We start from the raw sequence: 22,717 nt of genomic DNA, 5'->3' as shown, positions 1-22,717 counted from the left end.
TTTTATAAGACCTTAAATGGACAAGAACAATCCAAAGCCATGAGGCCTCTTTTGAGTGGGCAAAGCCATTAGCAAGTGCTTCTTATACAGGGGTTCTTGCAAAAATAATCATGGGCCGCTAATGAATTATTTTCTTTGCTTTAAATTTGCATTACCCTAAAATTTGGGTTCTATTAAGCTATTGAGTGACTCCAACCTCGTCATCAATGTCTTAAACTATAATTGCTCAGTTAACCCAAATTCCATTCACCCATATCTTCTAAGAACTGAGCCAGAGTGCGGAAAAACTCTTGAAAACAGATCTCTATATCCCTGAAAATAGGATTTATCTACAAGGACTTTCCAGATGGGTAGGCTTTCGCCCATTTCTGTTTCGAATGTGAAAGGAATAAATAAATGAAACATATAGCATCAAAATATAAATAAATGATACAAAGTAAAGAAAATGATACAAAGTAGAATTAAAAAGAAGAAGAAAAAAAACACATTATGAACCATTATTTCCATATCAACGCAATGGTATAAGTCCGTATACATTTTATTTAAATCTCATCATATTTGATGACATTATTCCTGTCATGATCACAACAAAAGTGATCACCATACATAGAGAAGATAATAACACTACACTAATTAACTCCACATTCTACGTAGTACTAGATATGCATATTTGCATCCGGCAGTGCAACAATAACCGAGAAGCCTTTCAACTGATCCTGCAACTAGTGAAAACAAAAGCAAAACAAAATTAGAATCATAATGGAAAAATCATTGTTAGAGAGATAAATGGTACATGGAAGTTAAAATCATAACAAGGGAGGGAAGGGAAGGTACGTGTTGCAGTTGGTCTACAGAGAAATTTTGAAGGGAAGATTAACACCACAGGAGCTTAGGAGACCAGAGATAGCAGTTGATTTAACATTTGGGAATTGGAAATATGCACTCTTCAGGCAACTGCACACTTCCCTCCTTGCAGGGGTGTTGGTGGCCAGACCTTCCAACTTCTTCACTCCTCCACAGCAACCAAGGGCTGGTTTCCCCTGACCAGACGTCAGATATCCAACACACTGACTCAAATACGAAGTGACTATTCCACAACGTATGCCGGTAGATTCTGCCTGCACCACCATCATCTCCATAGATACCAGAAAAATGGCAACTACTCTAACCAACACGACAGTCTTGTTCTTGCTGCTGATACCCGCCATGATAATACTTTCACCTCTCTTCTCTTGCGACTGATGGACTCTCACACTATCTCAGCATATGCTTCACCTTGGGACAGTCTAATCATCTGTGCGTAAGTCTCTCAAACATGATATGGATGAGTATAAATACACAAATTGGTTGGGCGGGGCATTTAATTGTCGAACCAGAACCTCTGTTAATGACAATCTATGTATTGAATTTTTTCCATGACTCAAAATAATGGCCGGCAAGAAATGAATTTGGGTTTAAATGTTAATGGTGTAGGTAAGCTATTTTGTTCAAATGTCGATACTCAATCATGTACCTTATAAAGTCGAGTCCCTCTACAACATTAAAGTCGGATTCACATGAAAAATTGAAGTGGGAATTAAATGGGGAGATCCATTTCCACATAGTAGAGAAAACTATTCATTAATCAACGTTACAAAGAATTTGATCATGGTAATTAGGTTCATCGGATGAAAAACACATTTAGGAAAAGTAAGATGCAATGGGCATTTTGCAAGAAAAATTGTTCTGATAAAGGTTTGGTGGGTTCTAACCACGGCCAATAGGTCCCCGCAATATAAATGCTAGGTTGTTGAGACATATTGGAGGTTGAGACATTCTTTTTGAGACAAAGTACATCAAGACTATAAATGCAATTCTGTATTCGCAGACAAAAATATCTATACTCATAATTAAAATTAGGACACGAGCACATTACAAGAGAAGTTTACCAGATCATGGAGAGCTGCTTAGGGCCTGAAAAACCCTACAAGTGAGTATATAAATGATTTAGATATATATAGAGAGAGATACTACTGTGATCATGAATGATATGTACTGTAGCTGCATGTGCATGAAGATCAGTTGGGTGCTGAAGATCAGGTCATGTATAATTTGTTACCACATTTGCATCTCCAGGCCTCAGGGTAGTATTTAACTGTTACAGGAGTTCCTGGGGGTACAGGCACATGAACAGGCTTGCATGGTGTGCATTTTCCACATTTAGAGGTGCAACGAGGTGGGGAGGAGCCTGGCCCACTCAGATACCTCCTTCCTCCAATTCTGTAATCCAAGGCTCCATTTTCATGGCGTTGTTGCTGCAAATCTAATGTTGTTTCCTGTAACCCATGAAAAATGAAAAATTATGTTATTGGATCAAATCATAAATAAATAGTAATGTAGTGGTAGATAGAAGAGTTGAAGAGAATACGAAGTTAGGTTATACCTTAATATCTTTTGAAAAGTTCACCAGTCCTTTTTGTTTCAGATTGCAAGGGTTACAGGAGTTCCTAGAGGTACATGCACGTGAACGGCTTGCATGGTGTGCATTTTCCACATTTAGAGGTGCAATGAGGTGGGGAGGATCCTGGCCTAGTCAGATACCTCCTTCCTCCAATTTTGTAATCCCATTATCCTAAAATTTGGGTTTTATTCAGCTATTCAGTGACTCCAACCTCATCATCAATGTCTTAAACTGGAATTGCTCAGTTAACCAAAATTCCATTCACCCGTCTCTTCTAAGAACTGAGCCAGAGTGTGGACAAACTCTTGAAAATAGATCTCTATATCCCTAAAAATAAGATTTATCTACAAGGACTTTCCAGATGGGTAGGCTTTCGCCATTTCTATTTCAAATGTGAAAGGAATAAATAAATGAAACATATAGCATCAAAATATAAATAAATGACACAAAGTAAAGAAAATGATAAAGTAGAATTAAAAGGAAGAAGAAAAAAAACATATTATGAACCATTATTTCCATATGAACACAACTTTATAAGTCCATATACATTTTATTTAAATCTCATCATATTTGATGACATTATTCATGTCATGATCACAACAAAAGTAATCACCATACATAGAGAAGATAATAACACTACACTAATTAACTCCACATTCTACGTAGTACTAGATATGCATATGTGCATCTGGTAGTGCAACAATAATCGAGAAGCCTTTCAACTGATCCTGTAGCCAGTTAAAGCAATGTTGGAAATAATACTGAGAGGGGGGGTGAATTAGTATTATCAAGTCAATAAAACTTTTTCATTTCCATACTCTGATTCATATATGCTGCTTCAGTTAAGAATACCCACGTATATTCAGTGAACTTATGATTTAGTTAATTGATCTTCAATGAGTGCATTAGAACAGTATCATCCATATTAACAGCAAACAGGTGCAGTAAAATAGAATAGATCATCACACATAAGCCACACACATGAACACCATGATATAAGGTGGAAACCCAATGTGGGAGAAAACCACCTGCTGCAAGTCATCTCAATCTTCTTCTTAATAAGAAAATCCTTTTACAATATTTCTGTATTGGTGCAGTCTTATACCAGTACGCATACTTCTACCTGCAGAGAGCTACAACCCTCTCTCGTTCTCCAGTCTCTCCTGGAAGGGAGCTACAACCCCCATAGTTCATGTACTAGCCGATCCATTTACTAGTACGCAGGCTGCTACCTACTACAGTGCTCCAAAGTTTTCAATTGCTACTGGAAGGGAGCTACCACCCCCTTTGCTCTTGTACTAGCTAAGATACTAGTACGTAGGCACCGGCCTATAACCTTCTCTCCTCTAGGTACCACGTTTCATACATTTTCAGACTGGATACTCCTGAAGCACAACACATAATCTGAAGGCCACGTTTCATCAAATTTTCATACTGGACCAATAAATATCATTGAAGCACAAAACAATCAATACTAGCATCATCAATTTCTGAATCACTGAAACACTGAAACCCTGTCAACAACACAGTCACCAGAACACAGAGCAGACAACAGAACTTTGCAATAACAATCAGACCCAACTACAACTTTAAGTATCAAACTTCAAAGTGTATACGCTACTACGATGAATCAAACCCGCGTACATATGCGCTTTTTCCAAGTCCAACCCGCGTACAGATCTAAAAATATTTCTTATAACTTTGCAGCTCTACAAGACATCAGTCATACTCATAACATTTATGCATTAGTATGCAGATCTAGAATAAGCATAATCAACCATAGAAAGATAGTTCATTTCTAACCATTTGATCCCGATCTACCGCTAGATCTTGTTCTCCTTCAACCGATGAGATTCCTCCATAGCTCAGTTCAAGCAATGCATCATCAACCCATAACCTCCATACTGGATCTCATCCCTCATCAGATATTCAAGCCTTTTCTTGATACACATGCCTAATGATATTCTTCTCCTTTTATAGTCTTAGGCCTTGCTCAATACCATGGTCCAAAACCATAACAAACCAATACCATGGACCCAATACTTGGGATCAACACATCTGACGAGATACTATGGTCGAAAACCATAGGTTCAAATACCGAGGACTAACTACCACGGACCAAAAGTAAGTTCTCCAACATATACACGCTTTTCCTTGCATGAAAGTGCGTGTATACGCATATGTTCCTTTGAAACGTCTAACCCGCGTGTATACATGGCTTGGTCACGATGAACCTACGTATATATATTTTCTCTTCATTCTTGTAGTCTAATCATCAAATCCTTGCTGCTGACCTGTTGCACTATGATCTATCATCTGTGTGATTTGCCATCAAGGACAACACTTGTCTCATAATGCCAACAATCACCCCCTTTTTACTTGATGGCAAAGCTAACTTGTCACACTTAGAACTATCATCTGATTCCTTTGAGCTTGTCCTGCATCTCATGCATTCAATCACTTCTGATATCTCTTCTGAATATTCATCTAGTTATAACTGAGTGATATGTTCTTCTATGAGTGGGTTGCTATCAAGTACAACACATGCATCATAATTCCAACAATCTCCCCCTTTGGACTTGATGGCAACAACATCAAATCACTCTCCCCCTTTGACATCAAGGGCAAAGGGTGGACCAAGATATTCACTTTCTGTGACAAACATCCTGCTGACCATACTCCCCCTGAGTACCTGCTAAAATCCCCGAATGGTCTCCCCCTTTATATATGCCAAGGAGTACCAATCTTACCATGCTCCCTCTGAGTACATGCTAAAGCTCTGCTCTTGCTGAGTTGTGCTGTTCATGCTCCCCCTGACTGTAAGCAAGGTCTGCAAAAAGATGTTCTACAAGAAAGAACATGACTCTATACATCATAAGTGACCTTCCTAGCACCAAAGACTCATACATCCATCTCCCAACCAAGTGGGGATATATCAAAATTTTACACATGATAAAGTAAGAACATTACATCATCCATCCCAGGCATAGTGGGGAAACCAATGTAGGCCGTTACATGACCTTGATAATAAAAGAAATACATGACATAGAGACCAAATATCAAGCGCAAGACTTATGAAAATCACCAATAACTAATATCAGCAGCATCTGTCAATCATCAACAATCATGTTCTCCTTCTGCAACCAATCAACTTGTGCCACATGGTCTCTTTTAGACCCAAATCAGACAAACTTCAACCAGAGCCTGTCCCTACTGATATCCATCAAACCTCCATATACGCAACTCTCTCTACACAAACCGTGTATGTACGCGGATCCTCCTTAGGCAACTCGCGTACACCCATTTTTCAGATCAGCAACCTATAAACGTCCTGTAAAGTATAAGTCATCAACCTATAACAAGGTATGTATGCATCAATTCATCCCTTTAAACAGAATTCTGCATATGTCATACAGAGTCATTCACATTATATCATGTGTGAAACCACCATAGCCATTTTATCAACATCAAGATCTACATGATCTAGGTATCATTACTTGGGAACATCTACATCAATCAACATATGTAAGTATCATATAGATAATAACTCATCATCATATCTCAAAACAAAGAAACTTTGAGTAGTCATCCATGTATCATCACTACGTATCTTGAGCTCAAACTCATTTGTCAAAACTTCTTTATATCATCAACTATGAGCACCAAGAACTATAGGAACCTTGCATCATGATCTTTATGCATATGACGACAGCAGCATATGAGAGACTCATCATCAAGTAATGAAATTATGTATTCAAGCTTTTTACTTCTCCTTATCCTGATGGATCATCAAAGAATCAACCATAAATCTGATCTGAACATCTACTATGTAACCCCAAGAATCATATGAGATGGACAACTCATAACTACGTCATAGCAAGATATATATATATAAGCATCATCACCAAGGACTATTAACCATAATGCCAACAATGCATTATTAAAATCATATGCTCCCCCTCAACCTGTGCCATCTGTTTACTGTTAGATCTGATCATGCATAAATTAGCAATAAGCATCAAGACATCATCATCATCAAGTTAGGATCAAAACACCTCTAAACATCTTACAATAATCAAAACTATTTCGACACATACTCATCAAACTGTAACTATTAATCCAATAGAGCAAATAATGGATTGAATCATATCAGATCCTTTTTCTGAGCCTGTCCCCACTGCTTTTCCTCAGACTGACATATACGTGACTTTGCAGTGTCTAACTCGCGTATATACGCGACTTCCCTTTAAGAAACTTGCGTATGAGATTCAGGACACTGAAGTTTTACACTTTCAGCTCCCCCTGAGTCTGATATGTCTATGTTGTGCTGTGTCTCAGTACATTATGCTGTGCCACATCTTTCTGACTGTACTTCCTTCTTCTTCCATATCTTCAAGTGTGATGATGTTTTCTCCTTTTGTTGTGATGTCCATCCTTTGATCCTACATTCCTTTGCTATATGTCCAAGCTTGTTACATGCATAACATCTTACCTGTTTCATATTCCTCCTGTAGCAATCAGCAGCTTTGTGACCAAGCGTATTGCAAGCAAAGCAATATCCATTAAAGTACCTTGAATGTGATGATCTTTCTGTATGATGGTATTGAACCCTTCTTCTTCTACATCTGGCTGCAACATGTCCAAGATTATGACATACATAACATTCAACATTATTCATAGGAGGAGTAAAAGATTTTCTTTGAAGAATCTCTTTCCTTGGTTGATGATGAGATTGACCTTTCATCTCCTTATTGAGCATTTCAATAGAGTCCCTTGTCTCACCTTGTGAACTAGATTCACCTTCAATAGATTCATGAAAACCAAGACCAATCTTGATAGCAGGAGACCTTTGACTACTAAGAATATCATCCAAGGCTTTAGTACTATCTTGAAATCGCAATAGCTTATCATTTTCTTCTAATTTACCTTTTAAGATATTTACCTCAATCTGAAGTTTTTCTTCCTTTTCCAGACATTTCTTCTTCAAGATTTCTTCAGACTTTCTTCCTTCTTCCATTTGTTGCCTTAGTTTGAGAATCTCCTTTTCTTGTTCTTCATTTAGATCCTGCTGCATTTGATGAATTCTGAAGGCACATTCCAGCTGAGATTTTAAGCTGATAACTTCGTTTACCTGTTTTTCAATAGCTTGGAGTAGATCTTTATTCTACTTCTTTGATTCTTCAAGATCTTCCTTTAGCGAGCGGATCGTGGCTTCAAGACTTTCATAGTAACTGGATCTATCTCTGAGTTTCTTGATGGTTGTGTTTCTTTCATTGACTTCCTCTCTTAGTGATGTTACTTCATCCAACAACTTTTGATATTTGTCCTTGAATAACTTCCTTACCTCGTTTCCTTCCTCTAGTTGAGCCTTTAGTTTGGTAGCTTCTTCTTTGAAGTCACATTCCCTTTTGTTCAATAGATCTTGTTGATCTCTGATTTTATCTGAAAGCCTTTTAAATTTTGCCTCTATTTGATATCTTTCTTGTTCACCCATAAGAGCAAATTCAGTTGTTTCGCTATCACTTTCATCTTTTCCAAATGGATAGATAGCTGGAACATCAGAGGATAGCAAATTCATACCTGATAGTTTATCTTCATTCTGAAATGATTCTGAATCTGAAGAGCTTCTTACACCTAATCCCCAATCGATTCTCGCACTGTCATAGTTCTTCTGAGATGTCTTCCTTTGCTTATGTGCTTTCTTCTTAAGCTTCTTTCCCATTGTTCCACGGGTCTCCTTCAAGCGATCAAGCTTCTACCAAAGGACCTGCTCTGATACCAATTGTTGGAAATAACACTGAGAGGGGGGGTGAATCAGTATTATAAAGTCAATAAAACTTTTTCATTTCCATACTCTGATTCATATATGCTGCTTCAGTTAAGAATACCCACGTATATTCAGTGAACTTATGATTTAGTTAATTGATCTTCAATGAGTGCATTAGAACATTATCAACCATATTAACAGTAAACAGGTGCAGTAAAATAGAATAGATCATCACACATAAGCCACACACATGAACACCATGATATAAGGTGGAAACCCAATGTGGGAGAAAACCACCTGCTGCAAGTCATCTCAATCTTCTTCTTAATAAGAAAATCCTTTTACAATATTTCTATACTGGTGCAGTCTTATACCAGTATGCAGGCTTCTACCTGCAGAGAGCTACAACCCTCTCTCGTTCTCCAGTCTCTCCTGGAAGGGAGCTACAACCCCCATAGTTCATGTACTAGCCGATCCATTTACTAGTATGCAAGTTGCTACCTGCTACAATGCTCCAAAGTTTTCAACTGCTACTAGAAGGGAGCTACCACCCCCTTTGCTCTTGTACTAGCTAAGATACTAGTACGTAGGCACCGGCCTACAATCTTCTCTCCTCCGGGTACCACGTTTCATACATTTTCAGACTAGATACTCCTGAAGCACAACACATAATCTGAAGGCCACGTTTCATCAAATTTTCATACTGGACCCATAAATATCATTGAAGCACAAAACAATCAATACTAGCATCATCAATTTTTGAATCACTGAAACACTGAAACCCTGTCAACAACACAGTCACCAGAACATAGAGCAGACAATAGAACTCTGCAATAACAATCAGACCCAACTGCAACTTTAAATATCAAACTTCAAAGTGTATACGCTACTACGATGAATCAAACCCGCGTACATACGCGCTTTTTCCAAGTCCAAACCGCGTACAGATCTAAAAATATTTATTATAACTTTGCAGTTGTACCAGACATCAATCATACTCATAACATTTATGCATCAGTATGCAGATCTAGAATAAGCATAATAAACCATAGAAAGATAGTTCATTTCTAACCATTTGATCCCGATCTACCCCTAGATCTTGTTCTCCTTAAACCGATGAGATTCCTCCATAGCTCAGTTCAAGCAATGCATCATCAACCCATAACCTGTATACTGGATCTCATCCTTCATCAGATATTCAAGTCTTTACTTGATACACATGCCTAATGATCTTCTTCTCCTTTTATAGTCGTAGGCCTTGCTCAATACCATGGTCCAAAACCATAAAAAACCAATACCATGGACCCAATACTTGGGATCAACACATCTGACGAGATACTATGGTCCAAAACCATAGGTTCAAATACCGAGGACTAACTACCACGGACCAAAAGTAAGTTCTCCAACATATACGTTCTTTTCCTTGCATGAAAGTGCGTGTATACGCATACGCGCCTTTGAAACGTCTAACCCACGTGTATATGCGGCTTGGTCACGATGAACCTGCGTATATATATTTTCTCTTCATTCTTGTAGTCTAATCATCAAATCCTTGTTGCTGACCTGCTGCACTATGATCTGTCATCTGTGTGATTTGCCATCAAGGACAACACTTGTCTCATAATGCCAACAATCTCCCCCTTTGGACTTGATGGCAAAGCTAACTTGTCACACTTAGAACTATCATCTGATTCCTTTGAGCTTGTCCTGCATCTCATGCATTCAATCACATCTGATATCTCTTCTGAAGATTCATCTAGTTATAACTGAGTGAGATGTTCTTCTATGAGTGGGTTGCAATCAAGTACAACACATGCATCATAATGCCAACAAACAAAAGCAAAACAAAATTAGAATCAGAATGGAAAAATCACAGTCGAAGAGATAAACGGTACATGGAAATTAAAATCATAACAAAGGAGGAAAGGGAAGGTACATGTTGCAGTTGGTCTGCAGAGACATTTTGAAGGGAAGATTAACACCGCAGGAGCCCGGGAGACCAGAGACAGCAGTTGATTTAACATTTGGGAATTGGGAATACGCACTCTTTAGGCAACTGTACATTGCCCTCCTTGCAAGGGTGGTGGTGGCCAGACCTGCCAACTTCTTCACTCCTCTGTAGCAACTAGGGGTTGGTTTCCCCTGGCCGGACGTCAGATATCCAACACACTGACTTAGATCCGAAGTGACTATTCCACAACTTATGCCGGCAGATTTGGCCTGCATCACCATCATCTCCATAGATACCAAAAAAATGGCAGTTGCTCCGACCAACACGACAACCTTGTTCTTGCTGCTGATACCCCCCATGATAAAACTTTCACTTCTTTTCTCTTGCAACTGATGAACTCTCACACTATCTCAGCTTCTACTTCACCTTGGGATAGTCTAATAATCTGTGCGTAAGTCTCTCAAACATGATATGGATGAGTATAAATACAGAAATTAGTTGGGTTGGGCATTTAATTGCCGAACCAGAACCTCTGTCAATGACAATCTATGTATTGAAGTTTTTCCATGACTTGAAATAATGGTCAGCAGGAAATGGATTTGGGTTTAAATGCTAATGGTGTAGGTATGCTATTTTGTTCAAATGTTGATACTCAATCATGTACCTTATAAGGTCAGGTCCCTTTGCAAAATTAAAGTCGAGTTCACATGAAAAATTGAAGTGGGAATTAAATGGGGAGATCCATTGCCATAGAACAGAGAAAACTATTCATTAATCAATGTTACAAAGCATTTGATCATGGTAATTAGGTTCTGTGGATGAAAAACACATTTGGGAATAGTAAGATGCAATGGATATTTTGCAAGAAAAATTGTTTTGATAAAGGTTTGGTGGGTTTTGACCAGGGCCATTAGGTTCCCGCAGTATAAATGCTAGGTTATTGAGACATTCTTTTTGAGATAAAGTACATCAAGACTATAAATGCAATTCTGTATTCGTAGACAAAAATATCTATACTCATAATTAAAATTAAGACACGAGCACATTACAAGAGAAGCTGTTAGTACCATATCATGGAGAGATGCTTAGGGCCTAAAAAACCCTACAAGTGAGTATATAAATGATTTAGATATATATAGAGAGAGATATTGTTGTGATCATCAATGATATGTACTACAGCTGCATGTGCATGAAGATCAGTTGGGTGTTGAAGATCAGGGCACCTATAATTTGTTACCACATTTGCATCTCCAGGCCTCAGGGTAGTATTCAACTGTTACAGGAGTTCCTGGGGGTACAGGTACATGAACAGGCTTGCATGGTGTGCATTTTCCACATTTAGAGGTGCAACGAGGTGGGGAGGAGCCTGGCCCACTGAGATACCTTCTTCCTCCAATTCTGTAATCCAAGGCTCCATTTTCATGGCATTGCTACCGCAAATCTAATGTTGTTTCCTGTAACCCTTGAAAAATGAAAAATTATGTTATTGGATCAAATCATATATAAACAGTAATGTAGTGGTAGATAGAAGAGTTGAAGAGAATACGAAGTTAGGTTATACATTAATATCTTTTGAAAAGTTGACCAATACTTTTTGTTTCAGAACGCAAGGGTTACATGAGTTCCTGGGGGTACAGGCACATGAACAGGCTTGCATGGTGTGCATTTTCCACATTTACAGGTGCACATTTACAAGTGCAACGAGGTGGGGAGGAGGCTAGCCCACTCAGATACCTCCTTCCTCCAATTCTGTAATCCCATTATCCTAAAATTTGGGTTCTATTCAGTTATTCAGTGACTCCAACCTCATCATCAATGTCTTAAATTGGAATTGCTCAGTTAACCCAAATTCCATGCACCCGTCTCTTCTAAGAACTGAGCCAGAGTGTGGACAAACTCTTGAAAATAGATCTCTATGTCCCTGAAAATAGGATTTATCTACAAGGACTTTCCAGATGGGTAGGCTTTCGCTCATTTCTATTTCGAATGTGAAAGGAATAAATAAATGAAACATATAGCATCAAAATATAAATAAATGATACAAAGTAAAGAAAATGATACAAAGTAGAATTAAAAAGAAGAAGAAGAAAAACACATTATGAGCCATTATTTCCATATGAACGCACGGTACAAGTCCGTATACATTTTATTTAAATCTCATCATATTTGATGACATTATTCCTGTCATGATCACAACAAAAGTAATCACCATACATAGAGAAGATAATAACACTACACTAATTAACTCCACATTCTACGTATTACTAGATATGGATATTTGCATCCAGCAGTGCAACAATAACCGAGAAGCCTTTCAACTAATCTTGCAACCAGTGAAAACAAAAGCAAAACAAAATTAGAATCAGAATGGAAAAATCACAGTCAGAGAGATAAATAGTACATGGAAATTAAAATTATAACAAGGGAGGGAAGGGAAGGTACGTGTTGCAGTTGGTCTGCAGAGAAATTTTGAAGGGAAGATTAACACTGCAGGAGCCCGGGAGACCAGAGACAGCAGTTGACTTAACATTTTGGAATTGGGAATATGCACTCTTCAAGCAACTGCACATTGCCCTACTTGCGGGGGTGGTGGTGGCTAGACCTGCCAACTTCTTCACTCCTCCGCAGCAACCAGGGGTTGGTTTCCCCTGGCCGGACGTCAGATATCCAACACACTGACTCAGATCCGAAGTGACTGTTCCACAACTTATGCCGATAGATTCTACCTGCATCACCATCATCTCCATAGATACCAGAAAAATGGCAACTGCTCTGACCAACATGACAGCCTTGTTCTTGCTACTTATACCCGCCATGATAAAACTTTCACCTCTCTTCTCTTGCGACTGATGAACTCTCACAATATCTCAGCTTTTACTTCACCTTGGGACAGTCTAATCATCCATGCCTAAGTCTCTCAAACATGATATGGACGAGTATAAATACACAAATTAGTTGTGTGGGGCATTTAATTGCCGAACCAGAACCTCTGTCAATGACAATCTATGTATTGATGTTTTTCCATGGCTCGAAATAATGGTCGACATGAAATGAATTTTGGTTTAAATGCTAATGGTGTAGGTATGCTATTTTGTTCAAATGTCGATACTCAATCATGTACCTTATAAAGTCGGGTCCCTCTGCAACATTAAAGTCGGGTTGACATGAAAAATTGAAGTGGGAATTAAATGGGGAGATCCATTACCACAGAGTGGAGAAAACTATTCATTAATCAGCGTTACAAAGCATTTGATCATTGTAATTAGGTTCTGTGGATGAAAAACACATTTGGGAACAGTAAGATGCAATGGGCATTTTGCATGAAAAATTGTTCTGATAAAGGTCTGGTGGGTTCTGACCAGGGCCAACAGGTCCCCGCAATATAAATGCTAGGTTTTTGAGACATATTGCAGGTTGAGACATTCTTTTTGAGATAAAGTACATCAAGTCTATAAATGAAATTCTATATTCACAAACAAAAAGATCTATACTCATAATTAAAATTAAGACATGAGCACGTTACAAGACAAGCTGTTAGTACCAGATCATGGAGAGTTGCTTAGGGCCTGAAAAACCCTACAAGTGAGTATATAAACGATTTAGATATATAGAGAGAGATATTTTTGTGGTCATGAATGATATACTATAGCTGCATGTGCATGAATATCAGTTGGGTGCTGAATGAGATTGAGGGCTATGTATGCATTTGCATGAATATCATTGGGTGCTAAAGATGAGGGCATGTATAATTTGTTAACACATTTGCATCTCCTGGGGGTACATTCAATTTACAGGAGTTCCTGGGGGTACAAGCACATTTACAGGCTTGCATGGTGTGGGTGGAACATTTAGACAACAGGTACCTCCTTCCTCAAATTCTGAATCCAAGGCTCCATTTTCATGGCGGCTACTGCAATCTAATGTTACTGCAAATGTAATGTTGTTGCATGAAAAATGAAAAATTATGTTATTGGATAAAATCATAAATAAATAGTAATGTAGTGGTAGATAGAAGAGTTGAAGAGAATACAAAGTTAGGTTATACCTTAATATCTAATGAAAAGTTCACCAGTTCTTTTTGTTTCAGACTGCAAGGGTTACAGGAGTTCCTGAGGATACAGGCACATGATCACGCTTGCATGGTGTGCATTTTCCACATTTAGAGGTGCAATGAGGTGGGGAGGAGCCTGGCCCACTCAGATACCTCCTTCCTCCAATTCTGTAATCCAATGCTCCATTTTCATGGCGTTGTTGCTGCAAATCTAATGCTATTTCCTGTAACTCATGAAAAATGAAAAATTATGTTATTGGATCAAATCATAAATAAGCAGTACTGTAGTGGTAGATAGAAGAGTTGAAGAGAATACGAAGTTAGGTTATACCTTAATATCTTTTGAAAAGTTCACCAGTCCTTATTGTTTGAGACTGCAAGGGTTTGTGATTGACAACTCTGTTAATGACCATGATATCAATGTTAGAAAAATCATGATTAGTCATCTATAGTCTCTGACATTAATGATCTCTGGCTCAATCATGATTATTAAGTCAGCAGAAAAGACTTTCAAAACAAGAAAAAGGCAACTAGCAGACTACCATTGATGCATTGTTAGAAATTTAAAGTGCTTTACAGATTCATGGATAATCATAAATTCATCTTAACCTAGATTTAAAATGAAATGATGAAAGTTTTGTTTATGGATTATCATAAATTCATCTTAACCCAGATTGAAAATGAATTAATGAAAGTTTTGGGTACAAAAATAAATGTTTCTAACTATCAACACTTTTCACATGAAAAATTGAAGTGGGAATTAAATGGGGAGATCCATTGCCACAGAGTAGAGAAAACTATTCATTAATTAGTGTTACAAAGAATTTGATCATGGTAATTAGGTTATGTGGATGAAAAACACATTCGGGAACAGTAACATGCAATTGGCATTTTGGAAGAAAAATTGTTCTAATAAAGGTCTGGTGGGTTCTGACCAGGGCCAACAGGTCCTGGCAATGTAAATGCTAGGTTGTTGAGACATATTGCAGGTTGAGACATGGCAAGTTGTTGAGATATATTGCAGGTTGAGACATTCTTTTTTAGATAAACTACATCAAGACTGTAAATGCAATTCTGTTTTGAGAATTCCTAGTCTCATAAATATTACATGGCCACCATGGTTTTCAGTGGACGTAAAGAAAAATATGATATTCTATTATTATGAATAGGTCAGAGAGGGACAATATATGTAAATGGGAAAAGGAAAAATGCAAGCGCCATGCCTGCAAAATACAGTCTACTGGACATTCAAAGCATACTCTGGATCGATTGATTATCTTGTTATGTAAAGACAAGTGAATTGGTGAAAAAACTGACCAATGTAGGATGATACACCAGCGATGGCACAAGCTAGCAAAAGCAATGCAGAGAAGACTAGTATAGCGAAGCAGTAGAGAACTTCGAAACGGCTCAGGAACTGCTACTACTGCCTTGAATTAAATCTCAGCTGCTTGTTCCTCATGATGATGATCCTTTGGCGCAGGATTAAATCCATCCACCACCACTTGATTGTTATAAATACACAGCTCAACTAATCTGAAAAAACAAAAAGCCCTAATCCCTAAGCCTACTGCAAATCTCTGTGAGGGTGAAGATTAATGTGACCCCAAGGGCCCATTACCATCTCTGTTCTCCTCCTTCGCGAGAGAGATTAAGGGCCTGCAGTCTACAACGAATTTACAATGATTTTGTAACTACCATCTCATGATCGGACGATTGTGCCGTTTTGAATCGTCTAACACATAATCATGGGGTTCACAATGATGACAGGTGGGCCAGAGGGGAATTGATTTCAAAGGGAAACGCCTTACGGCATAAATATTTGATTGTGAAATCATTTATGCTTTTCGGGCATGTGGTATTGTTATAAAAAATTTTGATTGTGAAATAATTTATGTGTTTTGGGCATGTGGTATTGATAATCTATGGTATTGACCCATGGTCTTGTAACAAAGGCTATTTTTGACAAGTTATTAATATCTATCGTAATGTGGGGGTGAATATCCACAGTTGTAAAATATTTTAGTTGTAAATATTTTAGCTGTGAAATAAGTTATGGTTTTTGGACTTGTAGTATTGATAAGCCATGGAATTGGCCCATGGTATTGGTTGTAAAATATTAAACCTATATTTTGGATCAATCATGCCAAAGAAAATAAAATAATGAAAAACTTTAAAAAAGGCATGCACTATATTTAATCTATTATTATCAGTCAATTTTCTTGCTCTCATCGCTTGGATCCTTAGCTAAGATGGATCTATGTCGATTATGTATATATATATATATATATATATATATATATATATATATATATATAAAGAACGGGAATAATAAAATATTTTACTATGAAATAAGTTATGGTTTTTTGACATGTGGCATTGATAAGCCATGGTATTGGCCCATGGTATTGTAACAAAGCGGATTTACAGGTTAATATCCATGGTAAAATGAGGGTGAATATTCATGGTTAACAATCTTGTCATATTGTCATAAAATATTTGATTGTGAAATAATTTATGTTTTTTGGGCATGTGTTATTGATAATCCATGGTATTGACCCATGGTATTGTAACAAAGCCTATTTTTTACAAGTTAATGATATCTACCGTAATGTGGAGGTGAATATCCACAATTAAGAATCTTGTCATATTCATGTAAAATATTTTGGTTGTGAAATAAGTTATGTTTTCAGACTTGTAGTATTGATAAGCCATGGTATTGGCTCATGGTATTGTAACAAAGCCTATTCACAAGTTAATAACAAAATCAAAATATAACAAATTAAATTTTATTATTTTTATTAATTTAGGTCATATTTAAATGTTTACACTCATCTCAATATCTTTTGTAACTTCTTCTTCTTCTTTTTAATTTAGCATCTTATGAAAATATAACAAATTCTTATTAAAAATAAATCATTTAACCCAATTGCAATTTATATATTTTATTTTTTATTATAAATATTTCTTTTATTTTTTCTATTATAAATATTTCTTTTCTTCTTCATTTCCAGTTTAACGCAAATAAAATGATGATGATGATAGTGGTTAACCTCCACTGAGACCAAATTGGTCTATCGGACCTATAATTTTATTAGTTTTTAATTGTCTAGCTCTTCGTCTTTCTTTGCGAGATTGATGTTGTAGCTTTCTTTTTTTTTTCTACGGTCTTCCAACTTCCTTTATCTTGCATCTCCTTCATCTCTTATGGTTCTTGGGACATTGGTGTCTTAGCTTCGCGATCTATTGTGTTCGTCCTCTTGAAGATAAACGAAGAAGAAGTTTGGTCTAGGATATCTGCTTTGCTGTTAAATGAAAATTTATTTTGTGCGGTATTCGAATCCTCATAACTGTTAATGCTTGAGGCGTTGTCGACTTCATTTTTTTGTTGCTGAGTGGGGCTTTCTCCCTACTTGTCTTGAGAGTTGTTTCTTTCTTGCCCGATTTCTTGTGATTCAGATTTTTCTCTCGAGTATTCTTCTTTGATAACAGTGTAGTGTTCTTTTTGTGCTCCTTCCCACCATGTAGATATGTGGTGGTTTTTTCTAGAAGAATTTTTCTGGGAGGCTTTTGGGCAATTTTTGGCTAGATGGCCCATCTCAAAGCAGGATCGACATCTGAAGAGCACGCTTTCATAATCAAGTTTCTAGTTCCACACATAGTCTTTACTTGTTAGGTTTATCTCAGCTGGGAATCCCACGCTGAAGTCCATTTCCACACAGATGCATGCATAGGTGGTTCTGGCATATTCCTCTGTTTCTGGGCACCTACAGTAAAATTTCCCAATTTCATTTCCAATGGCTTTTAGCGAGGAGAGATTCCAGAGATGCAAGGGTAGGCTCGGCAATCTCACCCACAATTATGCTGAGGTTATGACTGCTGTTGAGGGATCGAATGATGGGTCACATTGTAGCACTGTATTTTCTTTGTCTTGTCTATATCTACGTGGAAATTCTAGAAGAAGGAATACCATCAACGTGAGTGTGGATATTTTGGTAATTTGTACATGGGTATGGATTTAGACTCTATTCTTCCTTTTTACTAAAGAGGATTTTTGTTTGTATGGGTAAATAATTTCGAGGGTTTATATCATCAAAGCATAAATTTTATCTAGGGTTGAGGTTTAATGATTATGATAAGGGAAAAATGTGGATATTTTGGTAATTTGTACATGGCTATGAATTTGGACTCTTTTCTTCCTTTTTACTAAAGAGGATTTTTGTTCTTATGGGTAAATAATTTCGAGGGTTTATATGATCAAAGCGTAAATTTTATTTAGAGTTGAGGGTTTAATGATTATGATATTTTGGTAATTTGTACATGGTATGAATTTGGACTCCATTCTTCCTTTTTACTAAAGAGGAATTTTTTTCTTATGGGTAAATAATTTTGATGGTTTAAATGATCAAATCATAAATTTTATCTAGAGTTGAGAGTTTAACGATTATGATAATGCAGATCTTGAATGCAACCAAAAATTCATCAAAAGACAATACACAAGTAAGCATTTTGCATGTCCTTATTGTACAAAGGGTTTAATGATTATGATAGACAATGCACAAGTAAGTATTTTGCATGTCCTTATTGTACAAAGGGTTTAATGATTATGATAATGTAGATCTTGATTGCAGCAAACAATTCATCAAAAGACAATGGACAAGTAAGAATTTTTGATGTCCTTATTGTACAGATCAGTACGCTCCTCACTAACATTTCTAGGCTCAGAATGCATGATATTTAATTTTTTCTTTTCACCTTTTTTTTAGTGGTTGATTGTTTGTGTAGTGGACTCTACCATGCCCAAATTAAAAGGGCTCAAGTGATGCAAGAAAAATTTCTAGTAGGATGCAATTGCTAGAACTTCCTCAAACTTTGTTACATGAAATTAAAATTTCCTGTAATCATGAATATAAAATCTTTTATGTTTCATCCTTAGATTCTAATCTCAATGCCAACAGTTTTAAACCATGTTACTATATTTTAAGTACAATATACTTAGATCCATTAAACCTTACAACTCTCCAAATCTCAGGTTAATTTCCGCTAAAAAGAAAGAACCTAAACAAATTTTGCAATTTAGGTTCAATTCTTACATATAATGATTAAAAACGGAAGAAATCAATGGTCTGATAACTTTTACCCACCCATTAATTTTGAGGACCTTTGGTATTATTCTGAACCTAAAAAAAGAAAGTAGAAGAAGAAGAGGAGCTTGGATGAGGTGGACCCTCACCTACTTGATTCTTTTTAAAAGCTAGGCATGCCCTTGACTAGAAGAAGAGATTGACCAACTTTGTTGTAGGTATTGTTTTCGACAGTGTTTTCATTGCTACCATGCATATGTAGACTCTATAGATAGTTAAGGTAATCTTTTGATCGTTATAAGAGGTAATTCAGGAGTGTCTTTTTCTAGTTAGGAAGTAGCTTGGCAGGGATGTTGCTCCTAATGATAACTATTATGCTGCATTGTATTTTTATTTTTTTAGTGATAGCTCCTTGTATTAAATCTCCAAGCACACTTTGTCACCCACAGAAATATTCACTTATTTTGGGATGAATGGGATGGAGACCATGCATTTTGAGAGGACTCTTATTTTTGTAGATGAGAGAAGTTCTGTGAGCTGAAAGGAGTTCTGTGACATATATTGAAGGATGAACTATACCACTTTATGACACTGATCATCTCCATGCCATAGTATTATATATATATTGCACCGAGGGAGAAATGATAAAGTATTCCACTTTAAATAACTGGTATGTTGAGGACAAGGAATGAAAATGTGGGATTTATAATTTTATTATGAAAAGAGGTTTTTGCGATGGAGAAAAATCAAGGATTTCATGGACCTAAGTAGAGACTGGTTCAATAATCACCTGGAAATACTTAAGCATTGTTTTGAAAGGCAATGATGAAATTGGAGAGTTTTATTCTGTTGCCTTGAAAAATACCTATCAATAGGGGGGGACAAAGATTATCCATATAGGGAAGAATTGCAGGAGTAGGATTGTTTCTAAAATTATATCTATAGGCAAGTCAAGGGACTACTATAGAGGATTATTCCAAGTGCAACCAAATTATCATAATGCAAGGAACCTTTCATAGTGTGATTTGATGCCCATCGGTGACCAGGAAGCTGAAAATACTTATCGTTACATTCAGGTACAATTGATTTGCATTCTAAAGTCTCTAATTTCATTTATTGATAGTCCTTCTTGTGTCCTTTCCTCTCTTAATTTCATTGTGGTAGGATTGGAATGGGTTAAAAAAGCAAGCATATCATTGAGTCAAATAGACACCGACATGTCATTGCATTTCATTGTGCATACTCTTTGTTTCTTATACAATTAGAATTGAGCAATATGATGTGTGCACACACACAAAATCCTAGCATGCATGATGAATACCCCTCCAATTTTGTTCTCTATGGTGACATTTTATTTTCTTTGTTTATACAAGTCATCTAGCCACATAGTGGCAACTATCGAATGTTAAGGTCTATGTCATATAAATATTTTATAGTCTACTTTATTTTACATTCAGGTATTCATCGTCTTTCATGTCTTATACTCTGCATTTTATCTTGTTTCATTTTCAGGAGAGGAACTCAATATTGATGGTAATAAGCAACAATTGAAGAAAGAGGAGAATAATAACACTAGAGTGAAAAATGCAAAATCAGAGAGAGAAGAGAATCTGTCTAGTGATACCCTTAGAGCCAATATCTTGCATAAGACACACTCATAGAGATTGACGATCAAGCCTTCAGAGTTGGTGAATTCACTTGCAATGCTTTGGCAACACAGTGATAATGTTTTGAAATGATGAAACAATATTTGATGCGTAAATTGTAGTCCAACCCATATTAAGTTGGAAACTCATATTGTAATACTTGATATTTTATATAATAAAATTTATAAGGTTGAAATTATTTTTGTTTGCCCTTTATATTATTTAGTCTTGTAATTAACATATGTAACTTTGTGTTATCATATTAGATAAACATGCACATTGTATGATATTTTCTTAAAATTTAGTCATTAAATCATACTAATTAATCTATGGTGATTAATAATAAACACATAAAATCAATACAAAACTACTAAATTCGTAGTTTATATTAATTAATGATGAACATGAATAAATGAAATGACTAGAAACTACTAAATCAGTCCTTTATATAATGAATATGAAAATAACAAAAAAAGATAAATGACTACTGAAAATGATAATTTTATTATTATTAAATGATGACTAAATATTTCATATATACTACTGTTAGAAGCTAATTTACAGCATCTTATAACATGGCTAAAATTTAGTCATATTTCTTTGGTCATTAGTTGGTTTTAAACGATGACTAAAATTTGCATATATATGACTATTAGTAGCTAATTTACAGTATCTTATAACACGATCAACATTTTGGTCATATTTATTTGGTTATTAATTAGTTTTCTCGAGGATTCATATAGTAAATATATTTTGTTATCTAGTTGGTCATTAATTGTGACAATTAATGAATAAACCAATGAAAATTTTATGACCAAATTTATGACTAAATATACTACTAGATGGTAAAATTGAGGAAACCAATTAATTTCTAAGATAAAAATGACTAAAAGTTGGTCGTGTTATAAGATACTGTAAATTAGCTACTATTGGCCACTAACTGAAAAATGGTCGTTTATATGAAAATTTTAGTTGTTTTTTTAGTAACTAATTAGTCATTTTGCACTAGTGATCCTTGGCTTCATGTAACTTAGCCATAGATGAAATGAGATTCGAGTCAAGCCTGTGCATGCATTCAAGCAAAACTTTTATTCAAACATTCCCTCTAGTTCTAGTACATCACCTTTTTCTCTTACATCTGCATACATTTCAACTTCATTTGAATTAATCTTGCTGTTAACTACCACCCATGCTCTTGCCCATAATTCCCTATTTTTGGTATGTAAACAAACACAAGTACTTGTATGTGTAGAGATTCTCCACAATGGTAGATCCAACTTGAAGAATTCCTTCAAAAATATCACCTTGACCAATAGAGAACTCTCTATGGTTCGCCAAGATAATCAAAGGAAGCTTGTCTTTGTTAAAATCTAGTAAGGTTTGTGTTTCTTTACATGCTAAATCTAGAAATCGAACCTGACCTACTTGAGGTACTACTTTCTCAGTAGAATCAAGTTGACAAGGGTCTACAAGAATCACCCACATCAATGTTTGGGTCTCAACAACAATAACACCCACACATATACCCCCAAGCTTCGCTCGCTCAATAACCACTATATTTTACCACACTTCTAATGTCTCTTTGAACCACTATTTGTCAAATATTCCACCAAACCACCTACCATTATCTTCTACAACATGAATAGTTGTGCAAGGATCACATGAATTCTCTATATTGTATTCAACTAGTCTATCTAGAGATTTACAGGCTTCAAAATAGGAAGAGGTCCTCCTATATATGGAGGAATATAGCTAATCCAATTCAAGATGGAAAAGAC

The 22,717-nt window shown here is 36.3% G+C and overlaps 1 protein-coding gene and 1 pseudogene across 1 annotated transcript; both read right to left on the bottom strand.

Moving 5' to 3' along the window:
• Nucleotides 1–578: 578 nt before the first annotated feature.
• On the bottom strand, nucleotides 579–12,974 carry LOC149249825 (non-specific lipid-transfer protein 4-like). Its single transcript, XM_089456329.1, has 2 exons — nucleotides 12,601–12,974; nucleotides 579–716 (listed from the first exon to the last, which is right to left on the bottom strand). The coding sequence occupies exons 1-2, from the start codon at nucleotides 12,972–12,974 to the stop codon at nucleotides 707–709; spliced, it is 384 nt and encodes a 127-aa protein (XP_089312455.1). The 3' UTR covers nucleotides 579–706.
• LOC149249826 (non-specific lipid-transfer protein 4 pseudogene) lies at nucleotides 10,116–10,517 on the bottom strand (annotated as a pseudogene).
• Nucleotides 12,975–22,717: the final 9,743 nt, after the last annotated feature.

This window comes from Pinus tabuliformis, chromosome 7 (genome assembly GCF_031772625.1).
Source record: "Pinus tabuliformis cultivar Carrire ecotype Pingquan chromosome 7, CPIR1, whole genome shotgun sequence".
Classification (NCBI taxonomy): domain Eukaryota; kingdom Viridiplantae; phylum Streptophyta; class Pinopsida; order Pinales; family Pinaceae; genus Pinus; species Pinus tabuliformis.
Note: the sequence above shows the minus strand (reverse complement) of the source record. Positions and strands in the feature narration are given on the sequence as shown.

Bases quoted from the DNA above. Each gene is read 5' to 3' on its own strand.
- LOC149249825 (XM_089456329.1), bottom strand. From the start codon at position 12,974: ATGGCGGGTATAAGTAGCAAGAACAAGGCTGTCATGTTGGTCAGAGCA.